This window comes from Pieris napi, chromosome 23 (assembly GCF_905475465.1).
Source record: "Pieris napi chromosome 23, ilPieNapi1.2, whole genome shotgun sequence".
Lineage (NCBI taxonomy): Eukaryota > Metazoa > Arthropoda > Insecta > Lepidoptera > Pieridae > Pieris > Pieris napi.
Window position 1 is genome coordinate 286796 of NC_062256.1, and position 19745 is coordinate 306540.

General features: G+C 34.6%; 1 protein-coding gene across 7 annotated transcripts; it reads right to left on the reverse strand.

Annotated features, from left to right (window-relative positions):
* Positions 1–10: 10 nt before the first annotated feature.
* Positions 11–14032, reverse strand: LOC125061597 (myoneurin-like). 7 transcript variants are annotated; one of them, XM_047667094.1, is made up of 18 exons: positions 13607–14032; positions 12253–12381; positions 11910–12014; positions 10838–10945; positions 9911–10045; positions 9532–9579; positions 8437–8589; positions 7515–7600; positions 7344–7425; positions 6459–6536; positions 5783–5874; positions 5142–5271; positions 4981–5070; positions 4007–4148; positions 3583–3786; positions 3376–3501; positions 2986–3295; positions 11–2920 (listed from the first exon to the last, which is right to left on the reverse strand). In XM_047667094.1, the coding sequence occupies exons 2-18, from the start codon at positions 12374–12376 to the stop codon at positions 2843–2845; spliced, it is 2091 nt and encodes a 696-aa protein (XP_047523050.1). In that variant the 5' UTR covers positions 12377–12381; positions 13607–14032; the 3' UTR covers positions 11–2842. The 7 variants fall into 7 exon arrangements, with proteins under 7 accessions (XP_047523050.1, XP_047523051.1, XP_047523049.1 ...); XM_047667095.1 differs by having other exon boundaries at positions 5142–5265; positions 9532–9582; XM_047667093.1 differs by having other exon boundaries at positions 9532–9582.
* Positions 14033–19745: the final 5713 nt, after the last annotated feature.

Consider the following 19745-nt stretch of genomic DNA (forward strand, 5'->3'; position numbering starts at 1 on the left):
TGAAAGACAATTTTAAATAAAACTCTATATTTAATATAATATTAATAATATTGTGTCTGTGAAAAAACTCAACTTGCACTCCACCCGTTACTTCGAGAAAAACGCGGAAAAATTGCGTCATTTCCCGCGCGCTAACGTCCCACAGAGCGTATTTAGATTTGTAAAATAAAAATACACTTCGCGGCAACAAAAATAGAAGGATATTCCCGCGGTGTCTATCAATTAAATACATTATATAATAGATGTCGATAGAATTAATTCTCAAACATATATCAAAATTCTGTTTAAAGACATATTATAAAAATGATGTAAAAATAAATTATATCAGACCCGTCTAATCCACTTTTCAGCGGGAACATCTGCAGAACGTACTTTGAAATAACAAAGCTTAAACCTAACCACGCTTCGCGGTAAATGTTTCGAGACGCTCAAATTGGTGAAGCCCACTATAAAAAATGCAAAAAATATCTTTGCCAAGGCGTTCGGGATTCTTTTCATCCTAGCGTCTCGAAGCGCTTGCCGCGGAGCGTACTTACTCTAAAATAATTGATAATTATAAAATTACTTTAAAGATTATATAACAATGAAATTATATTTAAATACATCAATTTCTCGCAACTCAGTTCTCTCTTTCACATAGCACTCGGCTAACAATGATTCGATATCCATAATTCATATAGACAATTTCTGTCCCTTTTCATACATTTGTAAAAATTGAGACAAAACACCTACCCTATTTTGGGTCAACGCCCGCACTATTAAGGTCGATCTTCGATAGTTTTCGTGCGTAGCGCCGATCGCTTCTCCAGTCGGACGTAATTTGAACGCGCGAGTTGTACGTACACGCACGTATGTAAATATATTTCGGTCTCTCTATTTAAAAAGTTCATAACGTTCTCTTCGCAAAGTCTTTGGATAAAATCAATAGAAATCTACATACAACATTCCTTACGCGTGTCTATTCACGTGACCCAGTCGAACGGGTCCGACAGGGTAAGATCAGTGCAAGGCACTTCAGAAATCTAAATACGCTCTCGCATCCCGTTCTTCATCTACTTGCAAAGGTTATCCCATATAAAATCGTCTAACTTCATGGGACTAGTGTCGTGTCCAAAAGCCCAACCCGGCTACTGCCACAATGTAAAAGTTATGTAAAAAATACCACTTTATAAGATTTTAGGTTCTTACAATGATGTCAGTCAAGTCAGTAATTTCTGAGTCATGTCTCATTCAGTACTGAATCCTCTACCTAATAATACCGGCAACTTATCTTGGCCGGACGCGGGTAATCTTAGAAAAATCTCGTGATCAACATAAAATGTATTGATTTTCTTACTCCAAAGAGTGAACGGTTGACATTTTCATAAACAATTTCGACTCTTTTGACAAATTTGTGGCCGTCATTTGTGACCGTTTAACATTTGTTATCGTCAATAGCCGAGTTGAGTTCCCAAAAGCGATCGCGTCCTGTAACATAATTCGATATATTTTTATATACAATACATATAATTTCTGTAATATTTCAAGGCTACAGACCTGAACATGAAGAAAGGAACGAATTTTAATTGGCTAAACTTTCTGAATGGCTAGAAGGTCAGGCCTGTACTGTTTCCCGCATTTCACTAATACACATTTACCTAACTACAAATGACGTTACAGTTCGCGTTCGTTTCCAGGCGAACACCGAATAAGCTAAAAACGTCGCGTCGTGTGACTTAATCTAAGAGTGAGATAGTGAAACTGACAATTCTATGTTATTGACTATTTCTATAAAACTTGGTGTTAGACAAGGCTCACTTTGGTCATCGGACACGCTTAGGGTCTAATATCTAAATATAACGAACATTTATCATCAGTTTAAGACTGTTCGAACGCAGCCTTCTGCGCAAAGGTAACTTTAATGTTACCGATATATTTCGTCTTGACGCCGACCTTCAAGTTTCTGACAATAATCCTTGCCGTATGACACATCACAATGACATACAATTTTGTTTACGCGTCTGTGTAACAAACGAACAGTCGCGTTGCATTTAGGAACGTTTCACAAATCCCAATTTCACTATTTCACCGTAACATATTTGGACTATACGGGCGTTCACTTTAGACATAACGAACTCGATAGCGTAGTTTAGAAAGAAGCCGAGACATTGATATGAAATTCCTAGACATTTTTATAAAGAGATGAAATCCGTAATAGAGACAGCCCGTATAGTCGAAACGTAGAAATGTCTAAAGAGGCCTAAATCTGCCCATTTATAACCCGCCTATATAACAGCTTAATAACACGTACTTAACTAAAACTTTAAACATCATAATCTACAAATGTGTATGCGTTTTTCAAAACAGCTTCTCGTTCAGCACAAACAATAAAATTTATTCACCCTGTATACACGTTCGCCGTCGAAATAAATACATTTGGAAATAATCGGGATCGACACGACTTTGGAAAACGCACAAAACATCAACTGTACAGTCGTCACGAAGCGCCGAGACCCGAACGAACGGATCGAAGATAACGACGCGATGACGTCCTCCTTTCGAACTCGGTTAATTTACATTTTAGTGTCGACAAACGTTTGGTTCACTCGGTAACATAATTTCCAATTCCGATAAAGCTAAAATTGTCCCCCTCCACAATCGATTCGACCTAAATAGCAGGAATATATAATAAAAATATTGATATATAGAGGAAGTCTAAAAATATATTTGATTAATTTTTTGTTTAAAATAGAACTCGGAAGTTGAAAAATAAAAAAGATTCACGAATCGGACTAGAAACAACACGAAATACCGGCCCGGAGGGATCTCGGCGAGTCGCAACATTCGAGAGAGGGGCGGAGGCCTATCGCTTGAGGCGCTTGTAGTTGGCGAGGTGACTGTTCAGATGCTGGGCCAGCTGGTCCGCGCGCTCGAACGAGGCCTGCAACGGAGGAAGGTCGTTAATCCCGGCTCCGGGGCCCGAAGGCGGGCGAACGAGAGACGCACCTTGCAGACGACGCAGCGGTACAGCTGCTTGGAGTGGTTGTGCGTGTGGCGCGTGAGCGAGTGCGCGTGCGAGAAGCGCTTGCCGCACTGCGCGCACGCGTGCGGCAGCCGCGCCGGCGCCGGGTGCGCGGTGTTCGCGTGGCGCCGCAGCTGCTCGTAGCGCGGGAACTGCGCGCCGCACAGCGAGCAGCGGCCGGCGCGCTCGTCGGCCGTGTGCGAGGCGTCGTGCCGGGCCAGCTCGGCCTCGTCCTCGAAGCACTTGCGGCACACCTCGCAGCGCACCGTCATCGCGCCGCGGTGCGCCTCGGCCCTGTCGAGGAGGAGCGGGAGGGGTCGTGACTATTCCGTCGCTCGGGGGACGTCTACGTACCGGCGGAGGCGGGGACGGACCTGTGCTCCCACAGCTTCTCCTTCCTGGCGAAGGTGGCGCTGCAGCAGTCGCACTCGTACTTGTCCGACGACCGAGCGCGGGACCGGCCTCCGCCCCCGCGCGACTGGTGGCCGCGTCGGTGGATCCTGCGAAAGCGAATTCGTTCCGTCTGAGGACTGCGATGGATCGAAAAGGCATCGTTTCGACGAAAGCGACGTCGAACTCACTTGAGCGTCACCCGCGTGGAGTACCACTTCTTGCAAATGTGACACTGAAAACTCTTATCGGCCGACTCGTTCTCGCTCTCGCTGATCTCGTCTTGCGCGGGGATCGGCCCCGGGATGCCGCCCCTCTCGGGATCCGAATCGGACCCGGAGTCGGAGTTGGTCCCGGATTGGACGGACCGACCGTGGGACCAGGCGCCGAACGATCTGAAACATTATTCATAAAAATATATTTCCTTGTCTAAAGACAACCCCAGCGCGACGAAAATCGTAAAGGTGTAACAAAATGTATATGAAGAAACAATTCAGATTTAGTACACTCATCAAAAGACAGTAAAACCATTCTTCATCACGGCGTAAACACGATTGGCCAGAAAGAGACGAAAGATCACAAAGCGATTTATAAAAGATATTCTTCACTTCTCACCTATCGTCATTGGTGTTCTGTATGGAGTCGAGCTCGGTGGGCTCCTTCTCTTCTCCCTTTTCCTCTTCTCCTTCGCTCTCCGAGCTGCTGGAACTGGAACTATCCGAGCTGGACGACGAACTGGAGCCGGAACTGGAACTGCCTGTGATCAGGACGTGCAAATAAGTATATGCTATTCCTTATGACATTGGCTAAAAAAGTAGAACAGGGTAAAACCAAAATGATGACAGTGGATCGAGCCAGAAAACTCTTAAACGTCACTTGCAAAATCTCACGCATCAATATTGTCGAACGCTATGTGTACTCGAGATCGCAAATGATGGCAGCCTGTCCCCGAAATTAAAAGGAGAATTGGAATGGCGAAAGATGCTGTGACACGTTTAGGAAACATATGGAAGGGAGATGAATCGGTATCGAAACCAGAATCAGACTGATCCATGCCCTTATTGACTGCCTTGTATTTTCTATCTTCCTAAATGGAGCAGACACGTGCACAATCTTAGCTCCAGATAGGCAGAGGAGTGACGCTTTTGAAATATGATACTGGAGGCGGATGTTAAAAATACAGTAGACCGTTGCATCGATCCTTATCCAGCTCCATATTAAAACCCGTTTATCAACTATATGCCGACGACGCATCATTTCGTACTCGGGTAACACGATGCGTAGGGGCAACGAGAACCTAGAGAAGCTGATTGTGATCGGTTACACCGATCGGGAACTGGGAAGGACGGGGAAGGACCGGGAAGACAAAAGATCGCGTCAATCGTCGTCCTCAAAAATATACACAGCAAGTGCAGGAGCGAAATTGGTGGGGTAAAATTATTGGCGCCAGATTTTACTATTCATCTGATCACGATACACAGATAAGAGTTACCGACAGAGAGAGAGAGAGAGAGAGAGAGAGAGAGATATTCAAATTGAAACGAGAGTGACAAGAAGAAAAGACTATGCGGCTATTAAGGAAGACTCACCAGAACCGGAACTGCTGCTCCCGGAATCTGAATTGGAACTGTCCTCCAACTTTTCCACTCTCGTCTCCAATTCTTTGACGGACGCCCCACCTGAAGAACGTAATTGTTTGAATGACTTCTTGAAAACCCCGACACAGGCATTCCATTAGCACCCGACTCACCTTCCGAGCTCCGAACGGAGAGTACGTCGTCGTCTTCCCTCGTCAGCCGCTGAACTTGGTCCATGGGAGGCTTCTTGAAGTTCGCAGCCAGGAGGTGAGCTTCGTACAAATCGTCCTGCAAAAGCTTCATCTGTTATCATTATTATACCGTCAGAAGGCGTTTTTCGAGTCTAATACTTTTTAATCGCCAAGATTTTTGTTTTAAATGGAACGAAATAAATAATGGGCAGGGAGCAATGGACCGCGAAGGGCGAAAACTAAGATCACTGACTCGCTAACCCACGCCTTACAGCTGGAACGGAAATAGGCAGGCCCTATTATAAGATGTATAGTTGGCTGGAGGAGTCCTCCAGGAAAAAGAAATGTGGGAAGACCTCAAAAGCGATTGGCCGACGACGTCATATGGGTTTCTGGGGAGAAATGGACGGCGGAAGCAAAGAGATCCAAATGGAAAGTCCAGGAGGAGGCTTTACCCAAAGCGGGTCCATACTGCAGAACAAGTATACAATAACAAAATTAGAACCCATCTGATTTGTAATCTTTAAAGTGGCTTTATAATTATTATTATTCTAACATTGTCCATAAAATATTTCGTTATATTTTATAAATATTTTCAATAAAAAATAATCTTTTACTTGTACCTTATCAATATTGGCGTATTTCTCGTGTATGTGTCTCAAGGCCCGAAGATTCTCGTCCAGACTTAACGAATCAGACGCTTGACTCGGAGATCCTGGAAAGTGATTAGATATTCCACATTTTTAGATTTTTCTAGTCTAAATTTTGCAAAATCCAAAAAATAATGAAACCCGTATAAGTTACTATTACCATTCGAAATACCAAAATCGTCTAAATATTGTATATCCAATAGTTGCATATTATGTCGGTTAAAGTTTTAGTTCATTACATAAAGAGTTTAGAGAACCGTACACAAATGTCTATATCTAGCAAGAAACTAATCGATACAATATTTTTATTAATTTATTATTTCCCTTTACGAGTAGAAATGTTAAAATAACTAGTCTAGTTTTACAGTTGTGATTAAAGATTATTTTTTATTATAATTAGCTCAGAGCTCCTCGATTCACTAACCGATTCACAAAGAAATATCCATTTGGAGTTTAGGTATACATAATATAGAAGAAACTGATTTCATCTTGTGCGAAACGGCATCGTCATTAACTACTATAACGATTAATTGTCTATGGGAACGAGACAAATCCACAAAGCCAAATTTGTATCATCTCTCGCGCGTCATTTGCCTACAATTAGTATTCAATTTTCCCGAGATAAAAGTTATAGCAGCCCGTTACATACCCAAATCTGGTTCATCATCACTGTCGACCGGAATGGGCTCCGTGTTTAGTGGCATCAGGTTGTTCCGAACACGTATTTCTGGATACAAAAGGCAACCATGAACACATTGATATACAAAAAACCCAAGATGCACACTCAACGTCTAAAAAACGTCCTCAAAAAATGAGCGCAACATTCTAAATTGTGCGCTCATTTCAAATAGTCTCGCGTCTAATAAGTGGAGTCGATGTTATTTATTTGTGTTTTTTTTTTATAAATAAATTTATGTACTTTTGAACTTTTTTGTGTGTAGTTTTTGACATATATATTTACGCTATATAAAGTGTAGGTCAGGAGGTAGCCAATTTAACATTTTTTTTTAATTTAAAGAAAAAACTTTTTAACCGGATTAAAGTTATGTATTATTATAAATTTACAACTATTTAACATCCAACACCTTTTGTCTTCAGTCACCGTGACCACGCACGCTGTAGAGCACCCGAAAAGTCGGATAAATTTAAAATTATGTTAAATAGTTGTAAATAAAAAAGTCATGTTCGACTCCACTCAATACCTTGTCCTACCGACGGTCGTAAAATTTTATTGCTTTAAGTACGTATACACTGCGTTGTAATAACAACTTTAAACAATTCGCGTAAGGTTGATTTTGCAATAATATATGCTTGTAACTTATAGAAAGAGACAGAAATAGTGTTTCGGGACACTTTCGAGCGTTACTTTTATTCGAGACTGTGCATCTTGGGTTTTTTGTATATCAATGCATGAACATAACAAATTATAACTCTTCATGTAAAACTGATTGTCTGCAAAAATCACTCATTAAAAGAGATAAAATAACCCATTGGACAATCTTTGAACCGCCGAAACAACAGTAAAAATACTCACTTCCTTCCTGTGGATTCCTGTTCATCTGATCCGTCTTTCTGGGTCTGCCTCTCTTCCCTTTCACCCTATCCGTTGAGGAATTCTGGAAGATCAAATCAAATACAACAAATAAAGGCGATATAAATGCTAGAAAACATTAAAAGACTTCCGTATAAAACTAAACGTACTCACCCCATCTTTCTTAGTAGGCGTTCGTTTCGTGTATTTTCTTTTCACTCGGGGCGTGGATTCACCCGCCGACGAAGAAGCGGCCGAATCTGTATGAAATTAACTCTTCAATAAAAGAAAAATTACATGTTCTCTCAATGCAAGAAACTAAATAAAATCCTTATACACAGAAATATAAATTGTTCATATAAAACATAATGACATTCTCCGTCCATCGTTACGTGCGCATTTTTCAAGTACGTACTCGCACTAAATAGAAACATGTTAGCGAATTTAAACATTGATTTCTTATATAATATTATTGTTGATGAATTTTACCCATTTAAATATATTTTATTATAAAAACTTACAGACATTCTTCTACTAACGATCAAACATTACAGGTGTAAAAATAGTCTACCAAGAAACGCAAATTATAATTTAAGCCTCAAAATCTATGACAACCTTATCATGCAATCGTTACCTTTAAGTACATTTTAACATCCGTTTAACTGTTTATAAAAAAAAACTATCTAAAACATGCTTATTTATTAAATTATTCCTCTTTATTATTTCATTATTACTATGAATCTTACAACGATGGCGCTATTCTTTTTAAGTTTCTTTCGGACTAAATTAACACGTGTTTAATATTTACTTCGTCCAAATAAACTAGTTAAATGTATTTAATTACTTTTGTAAATGTTTGAACCTTTTAGTATATTATTATGTAATGCATGTTTGGCAATAACTTGTTTTTTGTTGTATATAATTTAAGTTCGCTTTATAGTACAAAGTGTACTCGTCGTTTGTCCGATTTATTTATTGTAACATCCAAGAATAATAAAAAGCACTTTTGCCTAAAAGAAAAATGTACAACTAAAGACTTTCTAATAACTCAGTCCGGGCGAAGCTGTCAAGACCATACCCATGCACTAAACGTTACCTTTTCTTTTAATAAATTTCGCATTTCTCCGCACAACCACATCACTTTTCCTCACCACCTTCGAGGGGGTTCTCTCACCCACTTTCCTCACACCCCCCATTTTACTATGATTGGTCTTTTTGACCCGCGACGCCAATGAGCTTTTGGATTTCGCTTTGGACAAAGATACGAAATAAAGATATCGTTACGACGACCTGGTCCAACGTTTAACTGGCTTTTAATATCCATTTATGATCGAACTCAAGACATATATATGTATACATTATACTGGCGGTGGACTACAGACATCAAAAACGTAATCATTAGTGTTATTTTTATCAATTTCTATAATTCTATTTCGAAACATTTAATTTTGATACATAAAAAAGCGTATATCTTATTTCCTTCAATCAACGCAAAAGATTATGTTAGAGAAATCAAATTAGAACGTCTAAAAAGATATGAAATTAATTTAGTACAGGTATATACTATATAATTTGGAATAGCATAGATTTTTTAAGTGAAACTTCTTTAGGCGCATGAGGATAAAATTTTTACGGATCGTCACGAAGATTTACAGCGGTTTTGTTTAAGAAAAGGGAGAAAGAGAGTGAGAAGCGTGAATTACCTTATAAAAATCCTATTTTCAAAATTAAAATTTCGTCAAGAGATTTTATGAAATATTAGTATTTTATATTTTATGCAAAATAATTTGTTGAAATCTCAAATGACGAATTGTAAATAAAAATGCCACGTGTTTTTATTATAGAAGAAATACAAACAACAAATTAAATTAATAATTTGTATTAATTTTCGACACTTTTAATATTTTTTATGACAATTAAATTCATGAAATTCCTAACATATCTTCCTTTTTTCCTCCCTCTAAGTCTCGGAAATGTAAAGTTTAGGATTTGTATAAATATGAACAAGAGTTAAAAAATTTGTTTGCCAAAAAAGTTTCACTTCTGACATGTGTACTTTGTACGCCCGCACATTTATTTTATTAGATATATATTTAAAAACATTTATATTCCAGTATCAAGTACGCAGAGGATGGCTCTTTGCACAGTTAATTAAAGATTTGAATAAACATATATTACCAAATAATCTTACCTGCTGTGTTCCTCCTTCTGAATTCTTTTTTCGCTTTCCGTTCCAATGCTTCTGAAACAAATTATTTTATATAGACTCAAAATTACACAACAAAGAATATTCAAGCGCAACCATAGTCGACAAGAACAAGAAACGAGAGGAGAACATTCTCCACTCCGCTTTATCTTCTAACATAAACATATCTTCTGACATCAGAGCAACTAAGAGATTCTCTCTCTAAAGCCGAAGCCAGCGTATATTCTGAGGGCCTGCCGATCTATACTTGGTGAGCCCCTAGACTAAATAGGATAAAAACCTAGGATGACGGTTACTTTCCAGATAAAAAAAAACAAATCGGCAACTAACTACATGAATAATTATTAAATGAAATGATACCAACCCAGCTCCCTGGCCCTTTTCCTCGCGAGATATTCCGGACTCGTCTTGTCGACGCGCGGTCTCCCTCTCTTTCTCTTCTCAGCCGAGTCCCCCTGACTATTGCTATTGCTGTTGCTATTTACGGACATTACTGCGGCTGCAACAATGGAACGAAACTATTCAAATGTTGCATTAGAAATCAAATTGGGAAAGCTACAACACATTAGCTTTATATTTTGCGTATTAAAATATTAAAAAAACGATTCGAGCAAGAAAAACGAAAACTCTAGTTTGTATTAACTTCAAGATCTCGGATATATTCTAAAAAAGCTTTCGCATTTACCAATAAATGAGTTCAAAACAAACATTAAACACAAAACAATGCAAAAACTTGGTTAATTTTTTACTTTTAAAATAGACAGACACACATTATTACTATATAAATAATCCAAACATCAAAAATAGGGCGCGGGCACAAAAGCGAAACTTCTTTAGCCATCATCATCTTTCCTTTACGCTTGTGACACAAGTTTATCAAAACAGCGTTAGAAATTTCACTTCAGTTAACAATTACAAAAACTTGAAGTGAGCTAAAAAAATGCAGTTTCAAATAGCATATGAAAATCACAAAATTATTCATTACACTGTCTATTAAACGGTGCTTATTCGAATGTCACTAGCTTAGTATTATTATGCGCAGAAACAAATGAAAGACAATTTCTTTCAATATTGCTTGTATTTATATGTTGCGGGCTAAACATGACTCAACGTCAAAGCGATAAAACTTTTTTCTTGTTAATTAGGTGTTATTTTGCCACAATAAATGAAAAGTTAAATATATTAAAGAATTTACTGCGTCACAGTATAATAACAATACGGTTCCATAGACAAAGTTTGAGGAATGAGCACCATTCGTTACTCAAAAGCAAACTCCTACAAGCGTACATACCCATCTCCCTGGCCTGTTTTCTCGCGGCCAAATTGGCCAAGTACTCCGGGCTGGTCTTATCGATCCTCGGCCGACCGCGCTTACGCTTGACGGGCGTCGCCGGCGCAACTAACGCGAAAAAAAAGCGAATAAATCATGCATCTATCTACTGTGTCTATCTACTAGGCATTCACTAAATAAAAGGTTTTTAAGTAATAAAATAAATAATCTAACATTGATTCTAGAGAGAAGAGAACACGTTGTTCTCTCTCACATTAGAAGTGTCTATCATTTATTAAGCTGTTTGTAAGTTATGTTACATTGCATATCCACTAAACAACTATATTGGAAACACACTTCTGTTTCACTAACTGATTTTTCCCGTCCCACACACACATGCTCAGACTATAAATCACACTATGAAGTTCAGGATATTCTCTTTTTGTTTTAGAAAAACAGTCAGCAAAAAGCACATATATGCAATTAGGTAATAAAATACTACTACACGCCAAGCTACCACTATATAAGGTCCAAAGGCAAAGTTAGGTGCAAACTAACTCTACCTGTCGAAATCTGTTGTTCATTTGACAGACAGTAAAAATTTTCTCTGAATTTGCTAAGTTAGAATAAGAATAAGAATCAGAATCCCTAAAAACTACGTTTATAGTAATAAAATTTGGACCTAATTTTTTGTTTATTTTCAATTTTGCATCGTCTATCTTCTTTTAAATCTATTAAAATAAATAAAATTAAAAAGCCCATGATGGAACCAATACCATGAGCGTTTAAGCAAGACTAGAGACAAATTGTAGTGTGGCTTTGCAAAAGCAAAACAATCGAAATGTGAACAATTGCAAATATTGAGAATTCCAGCTAATTAAAAAAAAAAAAAAAACAAACATGCTTCACACAAAACATGGATAAAAAGCGAGACAATACTATAGTATATATTTTAAAGGTTTTAAATATTAACATACAAAATTTTAATCAAAAATCTTTGTACTATGCATATAACTAATAAGTTTTCCTCATTAACTACTTAAAATTTAATCCTAAAATGGTATTTCTACAATTAAAATGTGCTATCACTTACCAATATTTATTTCGGGTTTGTGTCTGGCTGCATACAATTCTACAGCCGGTGGAACAAAATGAGACACAGGGGAGCGATAGTCCACACTCAGTGGAAGTTGAGGGACTGAAAAAAATTACAAGAATTATTAATTTACAAGAAGTTTTAAGCACATAGGCATAACAGCACAAACTTGAATATGTACATTATTGATTGATTAGTTTTAAAAAAAAAATGTGTTTATTCTTCCAACAATGTAAGATTTGAGAAAAATTATTGTAATTCCACTCATCTTCCATGTTTTAGAACAATAGATAATCTCTAATGGATGGAAAGGGGCATTTAAGGTATTTATAACACTAACCTTTATCCAATCCATAGATATCTCCATTTGATTCTACCTTTGGCTTCTTGTCAGGAGAGCTGGTTCCCTCACGGGAATCCTGAAGCTGCATCATAGATCCTAACTGACTTTCACACAGTGCCATTGTTACTGGAACATGAAGAGTAAAGTAAATACATACTATACAATTTTCCTAGCAATTTTCAGGTAATAAAGAATCATCTATGGCTTTTTAACGGACATAGGAGACTCACATACTAAGACAGTTTACTAAGTAATGTGTTTGAACTAGATACTATAAAAGAATGCTATTAGTAGCAATATAATTAGAATAACACATAAAATTATAGCATTCCCTTGTTCTACAATAATAATAAATAATTTTTAACCAGTGTTAGCTTTCCACTACTAGTATATGAACTCAGACCATATTAATCAATATGCTATAATCACCTATATTCAATATATTTTACACACCAAACCTACTACAGTATTTATACTTACATTGCTTATTATATTTAATTTATTATTATTTGATGTAATATTAAATATTATTTATTGATATATATAAATAAAATAAATATGACTTACATTGTATATGGTGCTAGGATACATAATTGTTATTAAATATCAAATTAATTCTAATGTACAATCACACAGATTTATAAAAGTTATATATTTAGGTGTATTAAATTAATGAAATAAGTATTTTCTAAACAATAAACAGGTGTATTTTATGTATAAACTATTGAAAGTTACACAATATCGAGAATTGTAATATTAGCCAATCTGTGTTTGTTTATTTATTTCTATCATATTGATGGACTATGTTATATTTTCAACGTATCCAGCTGGTGCTCCAAGCTAAGTTTTAGATTACATACAATTTATTTTTCTTGTTTACAATAACATATTTTTATCACTATTTGTTTAACATGAAATGGTTATGTTATGTTCATAATAAATAATATTGCTTAGATATACATTTAGTTGCTAAAGACTTTGCTACACTCTAGAAGTCAATCCTTCTAGTAGATGCATATTTTTTATACTTAAAACGTTTGCTAATTTTATAATTATTATAAAAAGTACTACAATATTTTGATCAACAAACAATTAAAACAAAGTAAACAAAGAGAAGATCAGATGAATTATAGGCAGAGCAGCATCAAGCATTTATTTTGCAAATACTTTCTTAGAAGCTTTTCAGTGCTGTGTTCATTCCTTTTAATACAGTTAATTTACAACAACAAGATGATTTAATAAGCAGTTACATAGGCGAAGAATGATATCGAGTATCTAATAATAATCAATGCAAGTTAAAAACAGTACTAAGTAATTACTTTTCTTATCGAACCTATAAAATTATACTCACCAAAAGCATAGAGTCCATTTTATTATGAAAAACACATATAAAGTTATATACACCGTATATGACTTAACAAAACTAGCACATTAATACTTATAATCGATTGTCATTAGTCGAAACTAAGATATAACAGCAAATAAACTTGTTCAAAACAATAAAACCTATGGAAAATTGTTAGGTAGCACAAAATCAATTGGCATAAAATGGTTGAAGGCACAAACGATAGGGAAAACAAGTGTTCCGCGATAAAACAGACGATATTTAATACGCGCACTACATAATTGTGTTAAGGGAAAGATTTTAAAAGTAATAACAAAAGTTTACAAGCGCGATTCACGAAGGTATAAACAAAATTCGCAAAACCTAAAAACTGTCTCAACGTCCATTACTTCAGAAAGAAGGTGATGCGACTGCCTTGGAGAAGAGTGAAAAAGACAAAATTATTTTGATGATGGCAACATTAGCAGTAAACACAACTAGACTAAAAGTCGTGACATCATTTTCAAGTTATCAAGAAGGTTATATACACTTCAATACTAGTATTGAAATTTTTACTTTAACACTACGGAATAAGGCCTATAATATTGTCCGAATGTTACGATATGTTGTACTTGACGTCAAACTGTAGAGTTACTACAATTTAGCCGCATTATATTACATTTAGCAAACTCACACAAAAAATATTAAATAAATTTAGTACCATAATCTTAAAAATAGTGTACATTTATGGTACAATCTTATTAAATATTAACTTCATTTTCTTATCAATAATATTTTAATTTTAGCCCTAAACCAGCAACATTTAACTGGGTGTGGGAAAGGTAAGCATTGGTGCAAGCAGTGTGAAAAGGCAATAGTTATAGGTAGGTCGGCCGCTGAGTTGGCATTGTATTATTACTTCAACTTTGATAACATGCTTGTTATCGCGTAGTACGACGAGGTTACTCCTTTTGTGCGGTTTCACCTTGCTAGATTGTTTATTCACTCGCTCACGTTTTTATTGATCTAGACTTAACGATAATAATATAATGTAATGTTGTACTGATAAAGGTTCGAATAATTTTTCGAAAATGGTTTTTACAGGCTTTAATGTCACTGCAATTCGCAGTATAATTAAATTCATATACCTATGTCTTTTAAAATTAAGTAATATAATTTTTTGATATCAATAATTTGGGTCTTATATTTTGCGCTATTTTTAGTATTGAATAATTTAATCTCTAAAATTTTGTAAACTTTTCCATTATAATATACTGACATTTTTTATCTTTATTATTGGCTCGGTCTTTAAAAATTAACAGGGGCCAATGAACCCTTACCGAACTTTCATTAAATCGATATTCTTAGTTTAGTTTCCAATATAATATTATCATCTCATATTTGGTATTGATTTTGAATATTGTGGATATTGTGAATTATTCCCTACCACGTACTTTTTTTATCATAAGTATGTGAAAATTACATATAGATATATTTTTTTTCGGCAAAGTAGTGAAACTGCACTTGCACTTTGCAGTCTACAGACACTCATACTTCCTAGACTATTTATCTAGACTATAAGGTCTGTGCACATTGTCCCATAGATATCTAATAAAAGTTTCTAGTCCGAAAATTGTACAAAAAGTTTAAAGTAGTGCTGCCAGTTTAGTGACCATACACATTATAATATGTAATATTATAGTACAACAAAACTTAATTTAACTTATATTAGCATAATAAAATAATTTTACATAATGAGTCGATCCTGACAATCGATTGGATGGCATACCATTTTTTTTAAATGATGGCATACCATATAATGGATCGTTATATTAATTTAATGACAAACGACATATTTAAATAAATTTATATGAAAATGACAGTAGATCAAAGTGATGTTGTCACTATCCACTCTGCCGCTGTCAAAGAGAATTATTATCTGTAGTCATAAATGCATTGCATGCGTATAAGATAGTCTATGTAGAAAGTCGAAAACTAAATTTGTATGAAAACTGTTCGACAGTCGACACGAACTGTCATTTTTCTTCTAACCTTTACTATAATAGCTCCTCTTAAGTCTTAACAGACCGCCCCATCATTGTAACAACACGATATTTTAGGATTGCCCCTGTTTATATTTTAAAAAAATAATTATTTATCATTACAGCATTCTGTATTCATTGTAAAAATCGCTGATTCTTGTCAAAAATCTTGTACGTTTTCTATACTAATCGTAAGAAAACCAACAAATGAAATAGAAAAAAAACCAACCAGCACACTCAAACATACTTTAAGCCCCAAAGAGATACGTCTCTTTGAGAACAGTAAGTTAGTGAACACCCATTGAAATACGCAAATGTTACTTTGCCGAGAATAATTGATATACTGGTATTTCTGTATAAATCTTAAATATAAAAACTGTTTTGTATGTAGCAATGTATAACATTTAAAAACTCAGTTTAAGTCATTCTTATTCAATTGTATTTATTTTTGTTGAGGTAAAAAATCTTAACAATAATTTACTTTATAAAAATGATCGCGAAATATATACCGAAAAAATATCATTATACTATGAACTAGAATTTTTTTTTTTTTTGTTATTTTGGAGTGTCAGTGATGCCAAATTTATAGGGTACAATATGATTTTGAGAGATGATACTTTTATTTAAACGGTACTTTATCAAGATTTTTTTCTTTAAAAAAATATATACTTTACTACCTCAACGGATAGAAAAGCACAAAAAGTTCTAAAAAAAATTATTGGTTGTTTGTAAAGTAGGTTTACGATCGAGATGTTTACGTGATAACGTGTTATTGGTGATATAAGTTTTTGGGAAGTAAGGAATTAATGAAGATAACAATTTTTTCAAATTTTAAATTACATCTATCGTTTTATTCACACTTTTGATGATAAATTTCGGGTGTAAAATGACAAGTTTACTTATTCGACTATGATAAACATTTTTCTTCATACATACATTCATACAAATCTCCATTCGTTTGTATGCCGCTAGAGTAAGAGAGACGGGTGATCGGTCCGTCTCTCTCTCGTTATACCTGCGATCGCGCTCGTGAGGTTTTGGTGTGACACAAGTTTCTGAACATGTCACCCGACTAAAACGATTTTAAAGACGTTATCACGTCAATAATGTATGAAAAGAAAATGAGGAAAAAGCAAAAAACTAGACACTACTAAAAAAGATTAAGAAAAACTAAAACTAAACTTTGAAGAAAGAATAGTTAAGAAATTTAAAATGCAAATCGTTTAAGAACATTGTTATCATCCTTAGTAAGGAAATTGATTAAAGTATGTAAATATGTACAATACACGCGCATAAATACAATTATTTTATACTATTTAAATGTATTTTTAATTAATATTTCAAACTACCTCTCAAACCGAGTGTACAACAAATACTTTAGGGGTTTTAATCGATATTTAGATGTATATGAAGTTGGAACGTTCTGTAGGTGTTGAAATCACTGATTTTGGTTTAGGGGCCGAACTTAAGATAGCGACATCAAATTTAGTCGAGAGTGGTGTCTCTATTTCCTACTATATTATTACTCTTCAGGGGGTCTAGCCAAGATGGCTTAACGGTAGTGTATGTAGAAAGTCGAAAACTAAATTTGTATGAAAATGACAGCTCGTGTCGACAGTCGGTAGCCTAGACCCTAAAGGCGTGAGTCGGGATACAATAAGCGACGCCATGACAGTGCTACGAAAAGACATACATTAACGCTTACGCTATTCGGTAGCCAACGACCAATTAATGTTTCGGCAGTGTAGAAAAAACGGCGTTTCTCCGCCATGTTTTAGCGTGATCTCAAAAGCTGCTGTTTGCATTAATTCAGTACAACTATTGCCATCTTAATTGGCTACCGTTTTAAAAACATGTCATACAATTTTGGACGTTTTAACGTAATGGTTTTAATTTGTTATCTGTCTTTTTTTAACGTTCTCGTAATGTAGGTAATTGTAATAATTTAAATATAGCAGCAAAGTGACAAATTAAGTATATTTTTAAGTTTAGTATCAAGTAAAGAGTTTTAATATTAAAGTTACAAACCTTGGACCGATCTTAGTTTAGTTTGTCAGTTTTCTATTTGATCAAAGCACTAACTAAAATATTTTCTTTTCAGAAAAAGAGAAGCTAATAAGACAACTAAAAATATTAAAAAAAAAAACACAAATGGACAAGTTTTATTAAAGTCTTATCTTTTAATTAATTTAAGTGTTATATTATGTACCTTAAAATGGGGAATGAAGCATTTTATGAATAATGTAAAAAATAAGACAAGTGGAGTATGAAATAATGGTTGGTTAAGTAACATTACCTCATGAACAGGAAACAGTAACTGAAACTATGTTCTTCCACATTTAATCTTAATAAGTTTAAGCAGTTTGAATGTTAATGAGATATTTTATTATAAACAAACTAGATTTGTAGATTTTGGGAAGAATTTCTTTAAAATAACTATTATTATTTACAATTGTTATGTTAAGGAAACAATCACTGTTTTTTTAATCGCCCAGGATGTATTAATAGTAACTGTAGTTATCATAATAATTTTATGAAATCATCACAACATCTAACGTTAGGTTTTATGAATTGAACAATTTTTTGTATATAATAGCACACAAACAAGATATTCACTTTGCTGCAAATTAACACTTACATTTATTAGTTAATTATCTACATATATAAATATGAATAATTGAATACATCTACATTATATAGTAATGCATTGAATTTGGTGCACCTGTGTGTGTTCAGTAGTAATGTCTGTATTGTTTAATAAGTTGTTACATATGCTTATTTTTCTATGTAGACTGCATTATGTTAAGGAAGATATTTGGTGCCTTATTTTAATAAAAAATAACCATAACTGAAACATTTTTATTTTGCTACCTATTTGTTTAATATTCCTAAATATAATGCATATATTCTTGTAAAATAAACTAATATTGTTAACCACTTTAATGGCTTTTCCTACTAAAGAAGACATAGGTAAATTACCAAAAATAAAACTGACAAATACATAACATACAATGTTTATTCATTTCTTACTTAAACAGATTTTGCATTTACATATTAACTAGTAGCAAATCACTGATATAACCAAAAGTTAATAGACATAAATATTAACTTAAAATCAGCATCAAACTTAAATTTATATCTAAGATGTTGGAGCATCAATATGGAATCAAAGGTTGAGTAAGGGTTATAATTTCATACCAGATTAAGTTTCTATTTTATAATTTTTATTAATCCCTCTTTTCATTTCATTGAGTACTTGCTGCTTTTCAATTCTCACTTTCTAAAAGTATAAATTTATTATAAACAATCAACCTTTATGACTCTAACTTAAACTGAAATTGTTTGTTGCGCATAAACAGAGATAATTCCAACTAGTAGCAAATCACTAATAAAATCTACACTTATATATAAATCTGCTTTCAAATTGACAAAAATGTTTTTATTTAACCTTATTTTCACTCTTTATTTATCAATCCACAGTACTATTTCTATTGTTTCTTCTAAGCGGTAACAAAATATGCTTCTTCATTTTGCAGATTAGTTGTGAGGTCAAATCCTAAAAATATCAAAGTATGAGTACTACTAATTATTATATATCGCGATTATGCAATTTCAAAATATTGTATTTATTTGTAGCCTTAAATTTCTGAGAAAACATGAAACAAACCATAATTAATTTAAACATGCAATTAAAATTCATATATTCACTTTGCACCTTCCGTAAATTCCACTTAAATCGAAAATTGTTCCGATCTTGCTGACATTCTAATGTCCCTTTTGCAGCTTCCAATAATTGGAATTTGCAATTATTGCAAATTTACAATAATATTGTAGTTTTAACTTTTATTTGTTTATAAAAGTGACATTAGGAATACATTTAATCCAGAGACAATATGACGGAATAAGGTGCTACGAACAGCAGCTCGCATCTACGCTGTCGACTTTGCGGTAATGTATCGACATGCCTCTTGGCTACGAACGAAGCGTTTTCGACAGTACAATTACGCAAAAGCGGTAGTGTATGTAGAATACTTTTCGACACCAATATGGCTAGACCCCCAGTAACACAATTAGAATTCTGTGATTTACCTTCAACCTTCTATTAGTTATTACCATTTACCATT